This window comes from Lampetra fluviatilis, chromosome 22, assembly GCF_964198595.1.
Source record: "Lampetra fluviatilis chromosome 22, kcLamFluv1.1, whole genome shotgun sequence".
In the NCBI taxonomy this organism is placed as follows: Eukaryota; Metazoa; Chordata; class Hyperoartia; order Petromyzontiformes; family Petromyzontidae; genus Lampetra; species Lampetra fluviatilis.
Window position 1 is genome coordinate 2,685,828 of NC_136296.1, and position 16,850 is coordinate 2,702,677.

Below are 16,850 nucleotides of genomic sequence, written 5' to 3' on the forward strand. Positions count from 1 at the left end.
ATCTTAGCTGTTGGCAAATAAAAAACGAATAAAAGGACGTTCTGCATCTCCATACAAACAAAGATATATTTTTTATTCCATAAGCCTATTGGCTTTCGAGACCAATACCATCACGCAGCATTTGTTTAAGCGAACAAATGCTGGACCAGTTTGAACATTTTTGGGTCCCAAGTTTAGAGTTCGGTTTGCTGCTGGAATGCTGCATTTACCAGATCTCACGTCACAACGGGATTTGTTGTGACGCATCCCAGGATTGGCTTTGTCCCACAATCACAGGGAACATTCATTATCGCCGCCTGGTTTTAAATGAATTTAATTCGTCAACAGTGGCTGGCAACCAAAAAAGCCGATGTGAAAATCACTTTCAAAGTACAGATCTCGTACCCGCCGAGATATTGTTATCGATTCAAAATTGCATTTGTCCACACGAGATAATAAAAAAGAAAGGTTTTCACGTGCTTGGAGCTTGAGGATTTTTCCCTGGCCATTGCTAGCTGAAGCCAAGTATTGACTTGCTCTATCGAGCATTGGAGGCCCGACCGTCGAGTTGGGGGCCAACTATTACAACAAAAAACAACACTTCTAAATCTTAGTTGGGAAGCGTTCAGAAATATGAATCCAGAAACACGAAACGCAGCGTGCCCTATCTAGCCCTTCAATATCCATTGGCACACTGCCCAGCACTGCCTGGCAGAGTTCCCGAACGCAGTGCCTGCACGTTTCATTCGAGACGCGCCAAAGCGCGGCCCTGGTTTGTCACGCAGCGCTGCAGTGCCCAGATACCCTTAGATAAACCACTTGGGGATACACAGCACACTCAGTGCTTCCACGCCTCCCGGGGGACACGAGCCAACCTCGGATTTCATAACCCGCCTGGTTTTCAACTCCAGGCTCAGTGGCCAATCCTCGCGTTCATGTGCGCACCAGTTGACAGCCGCTTGGTATCATTATTAGTTTAAAGCTGCTCGCTTAAAGGCAACTATTTTTTTACTATTCCCGATTGTACCCTGATTGTGTCATCAGAGTCACGTCCCAAGATGATGAATCCATTCAGAACTCACGTGGCCGTTGCGCAACCCTTTGTGCTGGAGAACGACCCTCAGAAATGGATATCGCAGATCTACATCCGAAAGCACTCTCAAACCTGCCCTGCCACTGATGGTAACGTGAGTCTAATGACAGTTAAATTTATATTTCTCAGAACAGTAAGTTATCCTAATTAAGTGCGGATCCAAAGCTAATGTGATGCTTGTTTGTGCATTCATTGGCGACCGAGCTGACAGCATCAACTCCCTTTACTTGGGAACTTGGTTCGATCACAAGCGGCTGCCTGGATTCAAACCCAAGAACTCTGCGGTGGTGGCGGCTGATAGCTCTAACTTCTATGTCACCCGGCCACCTAGATTGCAAAAATGTTTATGATACTTCCGTCTTCCATCGCATAGTCTGGACGCAGACAGCACATTGAAGGGTCCTCCCTAGTCCAGGGCTTCCGAGAGTCCATTCCTTGTTCCACTCTCTAATCATTCAATTTCCTGTTTATATCGTTATATTTTTATTATTATATTTTTTACTCTTCCCCACACAATTGCAATCAAGCTGTCGCACTCGACCAACACCCGACGAGTTACACTGGAGAACTGCACTACGCCACGGTGGTGCGAGCAGTGGACTTTTGAAAAATAAGCATTGCCCTCAAAGCACAATCGACGCACGCTCGCACAGCCTCATTACATTTTTAAAAACATCACCGTATCGCTGTAATTAGTTTAACACGTAGTAGTAGGAGACTTTCGCCACCCATATTATCCATAATAGAGGTTTTTTTGGGTTGATCGTGTAAATATAAACGTGTCGATAAACCCGCCACCACCTCGGGGGCTCACAAGTGATGACATCACATGTATCCCTGTGTTTAAAATTGAAACAGGAGGATTTCTCCACAAATATGTCTGTCGCCTGATGATGCTAGTTGTAATTACTGGCGAAACGTTGCACTCGATTTGTAAATGTTGTGGATTTACTCTCCAGCACACCGGCGTGCTGTATGAATAACGAATTGGCATTTTTTGTTTACGTGACAAACCTTACTAATTGTGTCTATTTACGCGATCTAGCCCAAACAAAATATCTTGCTGTAATTAAGCTGTTATTATTTTTTTTATCCCCATCAAATGCAATGCCAAGGTTTGAATTTCTTCCGCGACTGCAGCGATTGTGGGAATGTAGCAGGGTTGGAGTTGAAGGGCCATCATCGCCAATCCTAAATGACTCCAACGGGAGCTGGGTTTGTGTCCCGTCGGAATGGTGCATTTCCAACAGCCGAGTGCCGAGTGTGGTTGCGGGTTCTTGCCGTGGCCACTCGCACGCGGCCGCACACTGTGAAGCGTCAGGCAAAGGGGACAGCCAAGACTGACCAACAGTCATCTACACCGGGCTTCAAATTCCGATGATCAGATCCAAACCAGTTGCTCCAGAAGGCGACCTGGTCGGCCTTCCAGGTTGAATCAGAAATGGCTGCAAACCGTCGATCCGGTGCCACATAACTGTAACATTTTTGTCAACGCCATCATCAAAGCGGCCACCAACATCATCCCCAGAGCCCAGTGAAAGTGATACACTCCATTCTGGAATCTAGAGAGCGATTAACTTCTGAAAGCATTCAACAGAACTGGCGACAAGGCAAAGGTGTCAGCACTATTAGAGGCTCTAATTTCGGCCAGACAACAGCGATGGTGAGAAAAAGTTAAGGAGATAAACTTTTGACACTGCAACTGCAAAGCGTGAAATCCTCAGCACCATCTCAGCGCCAGCGAACTACCCATAAAAAAGGCACCACAAGTCACCGCCGACCAAATCGCCTCCTCGCCTGCACAAAAGCCGCAATAAACAAGCAGAACAAACAAGACATATGCAAAAACCTCACTGCATCCGTAAGGAGCGTACCAACAAGCTCCACATTCTCCCGTCCGTACTCAAGGGATGAGATCGTCCACTCCCTATGGAGCACCAAAGCCAACAAAGTCGCAGGCAACGACAACATCTATCCAGAATTCTTCAAGAACTTGGGACCTGTCGACCAAAACTGGCTCGCGGCCTTGTTTACCACTGTCCATTTAAGTGGCACAACTCCCAGAGCCTGGAAGGGAGAACAAGTCGTCGCCCTACTGACATCTGCAAAATCAGCAGGTCAAGCCTCAAGTTAAAGGTCCATCTCACTGCTATCGATGGGATACAAATTGATGGGAGTGCATGCACCTCACAGGCATCGCGCCCACAGTTTAGCTAGACCAGCCCGTCGAACAAGCCGGCTTTCGACCTGCCAGAAGCTGCTGTGAGCAGGACCTTTCACTTACCAGCTACATTGAAGCTGGATTCCAGAAAAAGCAAAAAACCGGTACTGCCATGACACCGTCTGGAGACGATGGGGTGCCCACTCAAGGCAGGACTCATCATCAAGTGCCGTTCAACACCGAATCTGCTGTATTCGCAACTTAGCAATCGACACATCTGGGTACACCTTTCCGGTAACACAAGCCGTACAAAGAATGTCAATGATGGCTTACCCCAGGGATCAGTACTGGCTCCGATCCTGTTTAACATCTTCACCAGTGACCTGCCAAAAACATCATCCCGCAAATTTGTCTATGCAGACAACATTGCAATGGTTACTCAGGGAACAAACCTGAACTCTGTTAGTGACACACTAACAGAAAACTTGTCCGTATTAGAAGACTACTTTCGAAGCTGAAGACAATGGCCGTATCCAACCACAACGACTATCTCAATCCACAATCTCAATAACCGCGATGTAAACGCTCAGTTGGAAGTGCATTTCTGTGGTAACTCTGTGAGAAACGAGCCATACCCTAGTACTTGGGCATAACATTAAACAGAAGCCTCACATTCAAAAAGTATATTTACAAGGTGTGCAAAAAAACTAAAAGCAGAAGAGTTCTGATACGCCAACTGGCCGGTACAACGTGGGGAGCTGAGTACTGCACGCCAGTCTGGGCATGCAGCGCCCACAAAAATAATTGGACGTCCAGATGAACACCGTCCTTCGAACGATAACGGGCACAAGCGAAATGCACTCCCACTAAGTGGCTTCCAGTTCTGGCCAAGAATATGCGAGCAAACCTCCACCAGGTTGCCACGACATCGAACCAACTGGAAAAAACCCGAGGAAGTGTACATCTACCGTTACACCAAGACCTGCTGGATCCTCCATGAAGCCGTCTGAGATCCTGGAAACCAAATCTGGAATTGCGCGAGACAACTGTATGAAGCGGGGTCAACTGGAGACTGCTGCCAAACACTATGGAGTCCTGTGGAGGTTCCAAATAAAAGCCTCATCGATGACCCCACCATTGCTCTGCACGGCTTTGATCTGCCAAAGAAACTATGGTACTCCATCAACCGCTTCAGAACAGCAACTGGTCGCTGCGCACACCTCCTCCACAAGTGGAGAATTAAAGACAACCCAGAGTGTGACTGCGGCCACCTGAACCAGACAATGGACCACCATTTCGCGAACAACAGCATCCTATAAATCTTGACTTAAAACTTTCCTAACTGCAGGAATTCATATTACTACGACGTTTCGATCACAACACAAGCGATCGTCATCAGGAGGACGATCGCTTGTGTGGTGATCGAAACGTCGTAGTTTTTTGTTTATTTAATTTGTATTAATTCGAACCTATCTACGTGACTTTACCGAAATGCCCACAGAACAACAGCATCCTGTTGTCGGACTGAGCAGTATTTAGCCGCGCTACTCCCGGTCAACTGAAGCGAGGATTTAAATTGGGTAGATTGTGGAGAGGCATTTGGAGGACTGGTTATGGATTGGTGCCTCGGATTGACACACGAGCTCTGACAATAACGTAGAGCTATCATCTCCTCTGCCGCCCAGTGATCCACTTAATTCACCATCATTATTATCGTCGTAAATTTTTTTACCGCAACAGTGGTGGGGAGGGCACCGCAGAGGTGCTTCGGCTGTCAACTATCACCACATTTTCCTGCCCTTCGCAGCTCCTCGGTCAGCTACGAGTCCCGTCTCATCAGTTCACGTGTTCACATATTTAGGGTTCAATGTGTGTGGCGAAGCCGCGTGTGGTAACGGGTCTTCCGAGGCATCGCGTCTTCCGAATGCTCGCATGTCGTTAAAGTTTTTAGTCTCTGCAATAAATTTTGGCAAACCAAGCGGCGTTGCAGAAATAACTTTTAGCTCGTAGTGGCCGCATTTTTGGATGCGAGTGATGCCACTTAATGAAGAGCGAGAAGGACACCGCCTGGCAATGACTCAAGGTAATCAATACCGAAGAGACAGCGGTCGCCACACATGCGCGCACTGCCAACACGCGAGCAAACTAACAGTGCAACGCGCACACAGTGGCGCCTCGGAGCCTCATTAGCACGGTTGGCTATGTACGGTGTGAACAAATTTCAACGTACTTACATGCATTTGAGCACCGAGGGAGCTCTACAAGTTCCTGAACCCGTACATATGTATGCTGAACTTCTTTCGCACCGTACGTCGCCAACCATGCTAATCAGAGGTGCGGGGGAAAAAAAACCCGAGCGGCCACCTGCGATGAAACCCAATTCTCAAGTGCAGCGAGGCGGCCGATTACCAATGTCAAAATAACATGCGTTCTACTTGACGGGTCTTGCTCATCTCCGAGGGAGCATGGGCGGCACGGTTGAGGTGCAGTGGAAAAACACGTGTGCCTCAGAGCAAGAAGGAGGTGGGTTCGATTTTGGACTCGGCCACCTTTCTGTGTGGAGCTCTCCCCCCTGCATTGGTATCCTTGAGGTTTTCCGGTTTTATCCCACAGCTAATACAACACAAAAAACGTACAATGTAACGGTGGGTTGGCAAAACATGGCATGCTGAAAAATGTCATACAAGTCATTAACTTGGAATTACACCTATCAACATCACCCGATTGAAAACAACTTGGCAGGCCCCCTCTAAAAACGAGTGGCTTGAGGCTTCGAGGTTCTTCCGGGTTAACAAATGTAACAAATAACAAACTAATCACCATAATGTTGTGTTTATAGTTTGTTGTCCTTCCGCACATCTCGAATTAGCACGGTTGGCCGTATATGTGGTGCGCAACATAAGTTCAATATAATAGTGGTCTATCCACTGCTGGATGAAGGCCTCTCCCAAAGCCATTGCCAGCCCTCATGGCACTACAATGCGCCCAGCACGTGCAAACCAGCCAATGTCGTTGCTTTCGAGGGCTACTGCGTCGCGAGTCATGCCCTAGGGGCCAACAACCCCAGCCGAGCGACGGATTCTGCCCAAGTCCACTTTACTCTTTTGTGTGGGAGGATCGGGTGTGGCGGTCGCATACTCAAGGGATTCAGTGTTCTACTCATATAAAGAGCCTCGGCACCACACTCGGAAGAATATCGTTTGGTCACCACGTGCAAAATCGCAGTCAGGTCCTGCAATGTTCATAGTAGGGATCTACGGACACATTCGACCACTATTGGGTCGTGACAAAGCCAATACGGTGGCCGTACGTATGTTGAACTTCCATGTATTCCAGATGCAAACCAAAAGTGACTACCACGCGTTAGCGTGTGCCTGTGTTCCTTGTGCGAGATGAAGGGAGCCGATTGGTCGGCTTGGTCCGTAGGCGGGGCGAGCGCGATGACATCACCGATGACATCACAACCGATTCCCGCTGCGGGCATTTTTGTGTAAGGGCAAAAATATATATAATAAACGACGTTTCAGGAAATGGCCCTTCGTCATTGGACAAATATGAAGGGAAATTACCCAAACGTTACCTAATATATATCGAGCTGTATTAACTATTGAGCTGTATAGCTCTTATTCAGAAGTGACCTAATAGACTCAACGAAATGACTTATCGCGTAGAAATTTATAGCAGCCAAATACTCTAAACGCACGTTGATTCTAAATGTAGAGGAAAACCCTGGAAGACCCGGAGAAAAATCCACGTGACCACGCAGAGTGAGAGAGAGAGAGGCACGAAAACTCCAAATATACAGCAGGCGGCCGGATCGGGATGAAACCCACGACATCCTGTATACCAGGCGGGGTATTTAACATCTCACCACCGTGGCTGTCGTTGCATAATGGTTCGCACACTTGGCCTGAAATCTCGGAGATTGCCGGTTCGATCTCCCGGCATGGCTACTGAAACAAGGGGCACATTTCCCAAATGCCCCTGCGCCTTTTTAAAGTCTTTACCCGCCCTGCAATCTAAATGGGTGCACCGCGAAGAGTCAATCGGTGGGTTGTGTGTGATGGGGTAAAGTGTGGGTTCTCCCACCGCTTCCAAGATATCTTGCCGGGGTGGAAGAGGAGGCCAAAAACCCCTCCAGTTGGGCTCTCTGTTAGAGCGAGCTCCCTCTAGTGGAGGTAATTCTGCCAGCAGCGGCAGGAGCAAGCAATTGCGGGGCTGCGCCTTTACCTCGCTATATCCGTGTCCTGTAAGAGGTGGGATCACTTCTTTTTGCAGAATTTCCAACATTGGCTGGACGTTCGACAAAAGCACGAACATAAACGTTGCATGAATCGGCTGCTCCTTTACCTCGCTATATCCGTGTCCTGTAAGAGGTGGGATCACTTCTTTTTGCAGAATTTCCAACATTGGCTGGACGTTCGACAAAAGCACGAACATAAACGTTGCATGAATCGGGCCCCGCAACGAGTTGGTTATGACTTAAAACTTTCGTGACTGCAGGAATTCATACTCCTTGGTTCTTTCGGCAAAGTCACGTGACTTTACCGAAAGAACCAAGCAATAGTTGGTTGTGACCTTGGCCAGGATATGAACCAGGTCCCTCTGGATCATGAGTCGTCCAGTAAACTGGCCCTATTCCATTAGGGATTATTCGAAGCTATAAATATTGCAGTGACACACACACCCAGAGTGGCCTCCCGTGCCCACGCATCCCTTCTCTGTAGACGCAGCCACCACTGCGTCAATGTCAATCCACTGCTGGACGAGGGATTCCCCGCGCTGTGCGGGCCGTGGGAGTTATTCCACGATACTCTACGCAGATCTGTTCGGGGTTGTGCAGTCAGGGGAGCACAGAAGTGCAATACAACGATGGATCTTTTCTGCATTGTCCACTGTTGCCCAAATAGCAGTAGAAGCCGGCACATGGACGGGCGGATATTATTATCCTTCACGGTGTGTAGACATGACAATCGATTCTCATGCAGCACTCGTGGGGTCGAATGTAGAGTTTTATTTATTCACATAAACCACGCAACACCTGTGGCAGGATGTCGCGAGAATGCGCCGTGGAATCCATGGGGCTTTGTCGTGTGGGGCAACCCCAGGCGAGCGGCGCATCGCTCGGATTCTCAAGACTCAGACGGACTCGAGGGTTTCGCGTAACCAAAATACCACGCGCGTGCACACACACAGTCACTCAGCACCAAGCAACATTAATAGGCACGAGGAGAAGCCGTCCCGTCGCTTATTCAGACTCTCGTCTCCCGGTGTACTCCGTGGCCAGCAGTTCCACCCCGTCAGGCTCTGCAATCCCAATACGACGCACCCGAGAAGGAGCATTAACGGAGTGTCATCCTCCGATTTCAGCCAATGTCAGTGTACGTTAACCGCGCATAGTGATAGAACCCAATTGTTTGGATTTTGTTCGGCCCTTGTGGCCTCTTGTAGGTGCAATAATAGATGAATAACCCCTCAACACTTCACATCATTCCGCTTCCCTGCATACACCACGGGCTGTTGTTTAGCTGGTGCCGTTTTTTTTCTATTTACCATGCCAATCAACGCTCTCAACGTAATTAAGGTTTTCGAGGCCGATTATCCGCATTGGACAGCGCCAGAGGCCGATGTGCAACCGTCGGATGTTTAACTTATCATGCGTCTGGAAAGAATGTATCCACAAAGTGGTTACCCAATTGGTGGATATAATCTTGAAGCGCCAGTCGCTGACTCACAACCACTTCTCAGTATTTCATAGAGTGTGCGCGATTCACAGTGTGATGCATCGATCCACAGGCCCGAGTCGCATCTCACACCAGCTATCTTCATGATGGTGGACACGCCTGGTCAGTAAAGCCGCGTGGCTGAGAGTCGGAGCCATCGCCTGTTCACCTTGGGGTGCACCAGCGATGTCGTCTGGCCCCTTCACCATTTAACTTAGTTGGGAAGTGGTGGTATCGCGCGCCTGTCATCCAGCACTGTGGAGGCGAGGGTTGGTTGATCACACACACATGTTGTGAAACTCCCTTCCCGTGCGTGTCGAGGTGCCATGCCGTAGCTCGCCAGTAGAAGACAGTACAGCAAGTGGACCAAAGTTTCCCTCTTGCGTGTTGCGGTGTTTTCTCCGTGTGCTCCAGTTTCCTCCCACGTGTGTAGACATCTTAACATAATAACCTTATCCAGGACCCTCCCAATAAAGCCCCATGACTCAGTGTCGCTTTCCTGGATAAATACAGTCATTATAATTGTGATATTACATTTTTACTTTAAACTTTCGTGACTGCAGGGATTCATATTCTTTGGTTCTTTCGGTAAAGTCACGTAGATAGAAACAAGTAAAATGAAAATAATGACAAAAAACTCACAACGTTTCGATCGCAACACAAGCGGTCGTTTTAATTATTTTTCTTTTCGTTATTTTCTATCTACGTGACTTTACCGAAAGAACCAAATAATTGTGATATTATTTCCAAATTGACTCTTTCGCACTAAATAGCTATGAAGCTGTGGAGGACGGTGTGGATGTGATGCGGACACATTCATCAGACGTACTGCTGCTGCTGGCACTGCCCATTGCGAGCTGTATCTGTGTTTCTCTCACCTGTAAATTCATTTCCACCGTCTCACCTCAATTTGTTTAATTTTAATGAATCATCCCGTGGGATGCGCGGGCGTACGATTAACACGGTTGGCTACTACGCTGCACACATACATACTACCACCACCCATCGTTATTGTACACATTTTTGTTTAAATCAAAACGTCACACTCCGTCAATGTTCCTTATGAATGGGACATCCCTGCTTTTTTTCTGCTCCCCACACAGTCTGGAACTTCCTCCCATAAGATTTATAACATCACAAACTCCTCCTTGTTCAAGCCTAAACTCCTACATTATTGCCGCAGTTGTTCAAGATGGCCATGGCCGACTACTGATCCAACAAAGACGAAATGGATGCAGCCAGGAATAAAGTGGATCCAGATTGCAATGCGAGCTATTTTCAAACTAAACAATGATTGTTTTTTATTTGACCAAGTAAGGCGCACTGGGCTATGGAGCTCTCTTTCAGAAGCGACCAGGCCACCGGTGACAGCTCAACGAAGTGGCTTCTCACGTGGAAATGGAGAGCAGACAAAGAACTCGAAACGCACGTTTCTAAATGTGGAGGGGAAAACCGTAGGACCCGGAGAAAAATCCACGCGACCACCGGGAGAACATATAAACTCCAAATATAAAGGCGTCTGGGTTGGGATCGAACCCACGACCCCTGTATACCAGGCGAGGGAGTTAACATCTCGCTACCGCGGCACCCCCAATGAGTGCACAGAAGAAAAAAAAACGACGAATGTTTTGGCGTGTTCATACTCCGTGTGCTCTTCACCTTTTTGTTCTAAAGCACCGGTGAGACAAAGCCATCAAGGAGGTTGTCTCTGGTGTAGGCCAATCAGGTCCAAGGACAATGCATACATTATCGCAGCATATTTGTTTGCATATTTTACCACAAGCATGTGTGGTTAATGCAGACTTGATGATGCCTTGTTATCGGTGTGTCTATTTGATTTTTAAACTGTCAACCAACACCTCCTGTATTATTGCCAGAAAGAGGTAAATCCTTTTTATTATTTTTTTCATATCAACGTAATACTGACAAAAGGGGGCCCATAAAAATACGCGTTGTTAAAATGTGTATTTTTTCACAGTTGAAACCAGCTCCGAGGGCTAAAATTATTGAAATTAATTTCGGGAGCGTTGTGCTCTGTTGCATTCAGTTGCAACGCGTTTACCCGTTTCCCGTTCTGATGATGTGCACGTCATTGTAACAAAACTGGAAGAAAAATAAAATAACTTTTATCGGTACCGAGGCGCCTACAATGCAATGCGGGAGGGCGTGTGGCACAGTTTGGCACCAGCTATTATAAAGTGCGGTCGTGTCGCTACAGTTATCTGCGGTGAGTACAATGTCTTTAAAAACAACGGCGCTATACCTCTCTAAATACAGTTAACGCTGAACCGCTTGCGTGTTCCTATATTCAGCGGTGAACGGGACCCAACCTGAAACTTGCCGTGGTCTCGGAACTGCAAAGGGTTAAAATCGGGTAATTTCTCGCGATTGATGGAGGTGCAATCTCGTGGGATCCGATTGCACCAACATTGCTGAAGTGTTTCCCAGCCCCAATAGTCCACGAGCCCACACCACACATTTCACTTGGTCGGTCCCACCTGACGTGGCGTAACTTCAGTGGTTCCAATTTCACAATGCAGCCAACAACAGTGAATTAAGTGCTAATCATGTGAAGTGAGAGGATTAATCAAGTAATTCACTAATTAGCCATACAAATAAATGAGTACTGCTAAGGTTTAGCTACCTCAGGTGGTACCAGTTCCTGCCCTGGCCCATGGGCTAGGAACAACAGAATATATGACCCAAGTTGGCCTGCACCCCTGCTTTTCATTCACCACAATTTATTTCAATGTGATTTTTAAAATCAAATAGTGAACACAATTACTGTTTATAAATTATGATGATGAAGCTGGAGTCACATGAATGTTCACCAGAGGAAGCTGGTTCTCTTCTGGGGCTCAACTCTTCACCTTCTTGGCTTGATAATAGAACGTGAAAACAAAAATCTCTCAGAAAACTAAATCCTGGCAGAGCCAGGATTTTCAGGGAGAGGGGGAATGAAAATGATACGAGTTGTTAGTAAGTAAGAACTTGTCCCTTGCTCTCTATTCGACGCGTGTGCGGCGATGGCGCAGCCATCGATCGAGGGTCGAATTCGAACCGCGTTGTGTGATCGGCATCGCGCTCGTACTGTATACGCAACTGCGCACAATTCTGTGAGTCACTTATAACCGCTTTGCCTCAGCAGGTGACTCAGCAATTCCGCCACGCTGTCCGACTCCTCCACAATGTCGAGTCGAGCCTCCCTCTGCCACGTGGAGGGAAATCATCTCCACGTGGTACCTGTCATGTGCGTATAGGAACAGGCATTGCAGTCCCTTTTCGCTGCGTGTGTACCGAATTTCAAAAATTGCGCGAAAAATTCGCTTTTTTTTTTTCTTCAAAGAACGCATTTGCGAAACGTTCAACTTAGAAGGAAAAAAGTTCCCTCGTGAATCAGCAACGTATATGCGATGCAACGCGCAATGCGGCAAACTTATATCAGTAGATTCCTGTCTACCCCATCGCCCTACCAGTAGCTACATCCCATGAGTAGCTATGCCCGTAGTTCAAAACCCACCGTGTTCTTCTTGCCGTTGTTGTATGACAGTTAATGTAATACCCGCGCACTTTGAAGACGCCTCTCATCATGAACAGTTGGCAGGGAAGCCACTGCGTCGCACTACCTTACCCAGTGTGACCGTGCCAAAGCGCAAATCCTAAATGCGACCATCACCCATGACACAACTACGCGGATTGTATCTATCTATAGGTATGAATTTGGTCATCCTGTACATTAATCAGTGGTCTACATTTGCACGGCGAGTGGACTAACCCACATCTCCTTCCATCTGTATGGGGATCGAGCGTTCCCCCCTTGCTCACGAGGGGCGATCCGCTCTCCTCCCACTTTGACGAGGTGGTCCAAATGTCTTGCGACTCACAAATTAATTGACCATGAACATCTTTTTCCTATGCATATTCAATTTCTGTTTAAAATAAACGTTGCTTTAAAGAAAATAAAAGATACGTATTAGAGGATAAAATTGGGTGTTCACAAGACATTTGGACCATCCTGTAGTATAAACACTCATCAACCAAACGCAGGACCCTTTTTTCAAAGAGTCCGACGAGCCAGTGAAGCTTTCGTGTAATCGCAGTAACTCTTATTGGAACAACATGCACGTCTATTGATACGTTTCAATCGACGTGCTCGATCGCAATCACATCAGACACTCGTGAATGAATTCCATAAGAGGCCCATTCCACTCACGCACGCAGCCGCCACTCGGTGCAGAGCGCGTGGAGCCGCGCTGCACTGAGCGGAGCTGCGATCTGCACTGAGTGGAGCTTCCCTGCATACGTGAAGCTTCCCTGCACTATACGGAGCCTCGCTGTACTGAGTGGAGCTTCCCTGCACTGAGCGGCCACTGTGTCGCGCCACCACGACTCAGCTACTTTACTAAACACACATTCCCTCTCCGTCTCTGTCTCTCTCCGGTACCATCCGGCTCTCAAGCGCTCCTTCGTAGAGAGGTTGTTCCAAGCGACCCGACGGTCACTTCGATGGAGGTCTCACTTAAGCCAAGTGCACCAGAATTGCAACGATAAACAACCCACGTCGCATATTCATTGCGTTGGCTCGTTATGCACGGTAACAGCTTCCTTTAACAATGTCAACTAAGCGCATGGAATAGTGTAATCTGGATATCTGTTCAGCAGTTCCGTGTAAGAGGAAACGCAGGGCGCTTTACAGACCTCAGCAAGTGAATTTATATGCGGTTCGCCCGACATCCAAGGTGCTCATTCATACGCCTAATTAAAAACTGTACATCATTAACAGGAACCCGATATGCGAACTGCCCAGAGGGCGCAACTTCTGGATACACAAGCCCTGCAGATGTGTCTATGTATGTTTATGTAGGGGTGTTTATGTGCCCCCTGTAACGATTACGGATTCGGGTGGAAAAGCAAAGTTAATAAAAAAAATCTGCACATCAGAAAACATTATTTTACGTACGGTGCTGTCATTGTCAGTTGTTGGGAACATTGGTGCGTGGATGAATGGGTGAGTTGAGTTGGTGAGGGTTGAGAGATCGGCTGAGGTTGCATTTCGAGAGTCGAATTTGTAGCGTGAGCGAGTGGAGTTGACGAGTCGCGAAGTGAATTGGTCAGGGCGAGTCAACCCGGAGAAGAGATTTGGGAGTGAATGGACGGTGGGCGAGTTACGTGCAGGGCGCGCTACCCCGAACGAGTTTGCGAGTGAACGCAGTCGTAGTCACGGCTCGTCGTAGTGGTCACGGCTCGTCGTAGTGCTCACGGCTCTAGTGGTCACAGCTCTAGTGGTGGTCACAGCTCGTCGTAGTGGTAACGGCTCTAGTGGTCACGGTGGCGCTAAGCGCTACTGCTGCGTGGCCGAGCGGAACAACTCGCTCCTGGGCGAGTTGGGGCGCAGCGTTCGAGTCACCACCGCAGCGTCGTCGTTGTCGTTGCGTTTGTGAGCGAGCGGAGCAGCGCGAGTCACGCCGCGGCTCGGTGGATGTATGGGGGTGTGCCGGGGGGAGGTGGCGGGGGTGGTGGAGGAGTGGGAGTGCAACAGGCGGAGCAGCTCACTCACACGAGTGCGTGGTAGGCGAACGCCCAGCCGCGCGGCCGCTCCAGCACGTTGTAGAGGGCGTTCTGCAGGCGCCGGTAGCGCGCGTGGCGCTGCGCGGCCCGCCGGTAGCGCCACGCGCGGCCCGGCACCACGGGCACCGGCACCTGCAGGATGCTCAGCTTGCGCTCCACCGACAGCGCGAACGTCGAAGACGACGCGGAGGAGGCCGCTGCACCGGGCGCGCGGACACCGGGGGATGCCCCCGTCAAAACCTCTCCCACCAGCACCACCTCCTCCACCTCCTCCTCGTCTTCCTCCTGGAGCATCTCGACCGCGGGCTCCATGAGCCACTCGCCGCCGCTAGCGCCGCCGTCTGCCGGAGTCGCGGCTTCGAGCGCCGAGGTCTGAGCGCGCATCGCGGCCGCGCGGCATGGCGCTGTGCGGGGGAGAGAGGTCACCGGGGCCACGGCCTCGACGCTACCATCCCGTGCGGCCCCCCCTCCTCGGTGCGTCCTGCCAGAGCGTCTCGGGGCGCACGTCGAAGGCGCGCGGTGGTCCAGGAGCCGCGGGTTGCGCGTGGCGCCTCGATGAATGAACGCGGCGCGGCGCTGCCTTTAATAAGCAGCGATGCACCCCCCCACTCCCCTCCCCTCGGCAGTTCAGCCACCGCCACACTAGGGCTCCCCGCTCCACCTCCCCCGAATGCGCGCGTCAGTGACTGCACCTGTCGCACGCAATCACGGGGCGAGGTGTGCGTAGTGCGTAGTGTGTGTCAGTGTGTGTGTAGGTGTGTCAGTGTGTGTGTGTGTGCGTAGTGAGTGTGTCAGTGTGTGTGTAGGTGTGTGTCAGTGTGTGCGTAGTGAGTGTGTGTTTCAGTGTGTGTGTGTCTGTGTGTGTGTGTCAGTGTGTGTAGGTGTGTGTGTGGGGAGCGGTAGTGTAGCGGTTAGCGTGCTGCGCTACGAACCTCGTGACCCAGGTTCGATTCCTGCTCACGGCCAACACCAGTGATAGCGATTATCTGAACCGGTCCTGGGCCTCCCCTAGGTCGACTCAGCCTGAAACGAGTACCTGGTGCAGTGTGTAAACATCGCCACTGGTGGAGACAAAGGCGGTCGGGCGTGGTGCTGGCCACCCATCCCCTCGTGTGCCGTCCCGGCCTTCATAGGTGCTTGCTAACAGCACTTGCTCCTACAGTCTGTCAAGGCTATACGGGGGATCTTTGTCTTTGTGCAGGAGGGGGGGTGTCACGGCGCCTCGTGGCTTTGCGCACCGAGGCGGCTAAGGTGTCTCTGTCGATGGTGCGCGCCTGTGACGGGCGGCTGGCTGGACAAGTGCTGTGTGTGGGCTGCCGCTGGGGACTGCGTTGTGGGGGCAGCAGGGTCCAGCAACGTCGATATCCCCGCACGCCCCACGAGGCTTCGGGACGCCTTCATCCAGCAGTTGGGACGGACCATGCCGGCTGCTGCTGCTGATGAGGATGATGATGACGATGATGAACGGTGTGCTCAATGAGCAAGGTGCAACGCAGCCGTGCAAGAAAATAACAAGAAGCGGTGTGCGCAAGAGAAACAATGACCGTGCAAGCGGCGTTGTGTACACACGGCTCTGAGAGAGGCCACCCAATGCTACAAACCCCGTATCACGAGCATGCAGTGCCGGATGAAGCTAGTTGCGGGGCATGTAGCAAATGATGGTATAAAGGGGCCCTAATTTTAAATATTAAAGCACGTACATTTTTAACTTGCATAGTAAAGTAATTTCATTTTTTTCATTTGCTATACGGCCAGATAATACAACTCGCTAACCTTAAACACCCGGTCGTTCGTAAAAGTCGAAGGCGGTATAGTGCTAGAGTAATAGAGCAAGTGCAGAATCACCGAACCGGAATTGATAGCTTGAAAGCATTTAGCGCGGGGGCCTTGAAAGTGCGGGGCCCGTAGCTACATATGTAGCTCCTCTTGCTACGAGGATAATCCGGCACCCCAAAGCATGACCAACCGCCTTGCACCTGTAAGTATATCGACCATCACCTTCGGCCATGACCAATCCACTGCTGGATGAAAGGCTCCCCCATGGCTGTCGCCATCTCTCGCGGTCTATGCGATGCGACGTTCACAGCCCAGCGCGTGGACGCGAGCCGATTGTCATCGCTCCATCTCCACGGTGCGCGATCCTCTCGGTCGCGTTCCATCTCCTTGGCTGCTACTCCATTATTCGTCTGCAACAACCCTCGGCCATGAACCCTACCAGAGGCGCGTCCTGCCCACCATGCCCGTTTACCTTTTGTGAACACTTTGAAAGATGTATTTAACCCTGCGTATATGCCGACATATGCCCCGATTATCGCGGCTGGCTACG

The 16,850-nt window shown here is 49.8% G+C and overlaps 1 protein-coding gene across 1 annotated transcript in view; it reads right to left on the bottom strand.

The window, feature by feature from the left end:
- Positions 1 to 14,908, bottom strand: part of LOC144938423 (potassium voltage-gated channel subfamily KQT member 4-like) — a 94,923-nt gene extending 80,015 nt beyond the window's left edge. The window contains exons 1-2 of the mRNA XM_078866204.1: positions 14,635 to 14,908; positions 14,514 to 14,575 (exon numbers count right to left, since the gene is read on the bottom strand). Coding sequence (XP_078722330.1) covers positions 14,514 to 14,575; positions 14,635 to 14,908 — 336 coding nt within the window. The remainder of the gene's footprint in view (positions 1 to 14,513; positions 14,576 to 14,634) is intronic.
- Between the last annotated feature and the right edge of the window lie 1,942 nt (positions 14,909 to 16,850).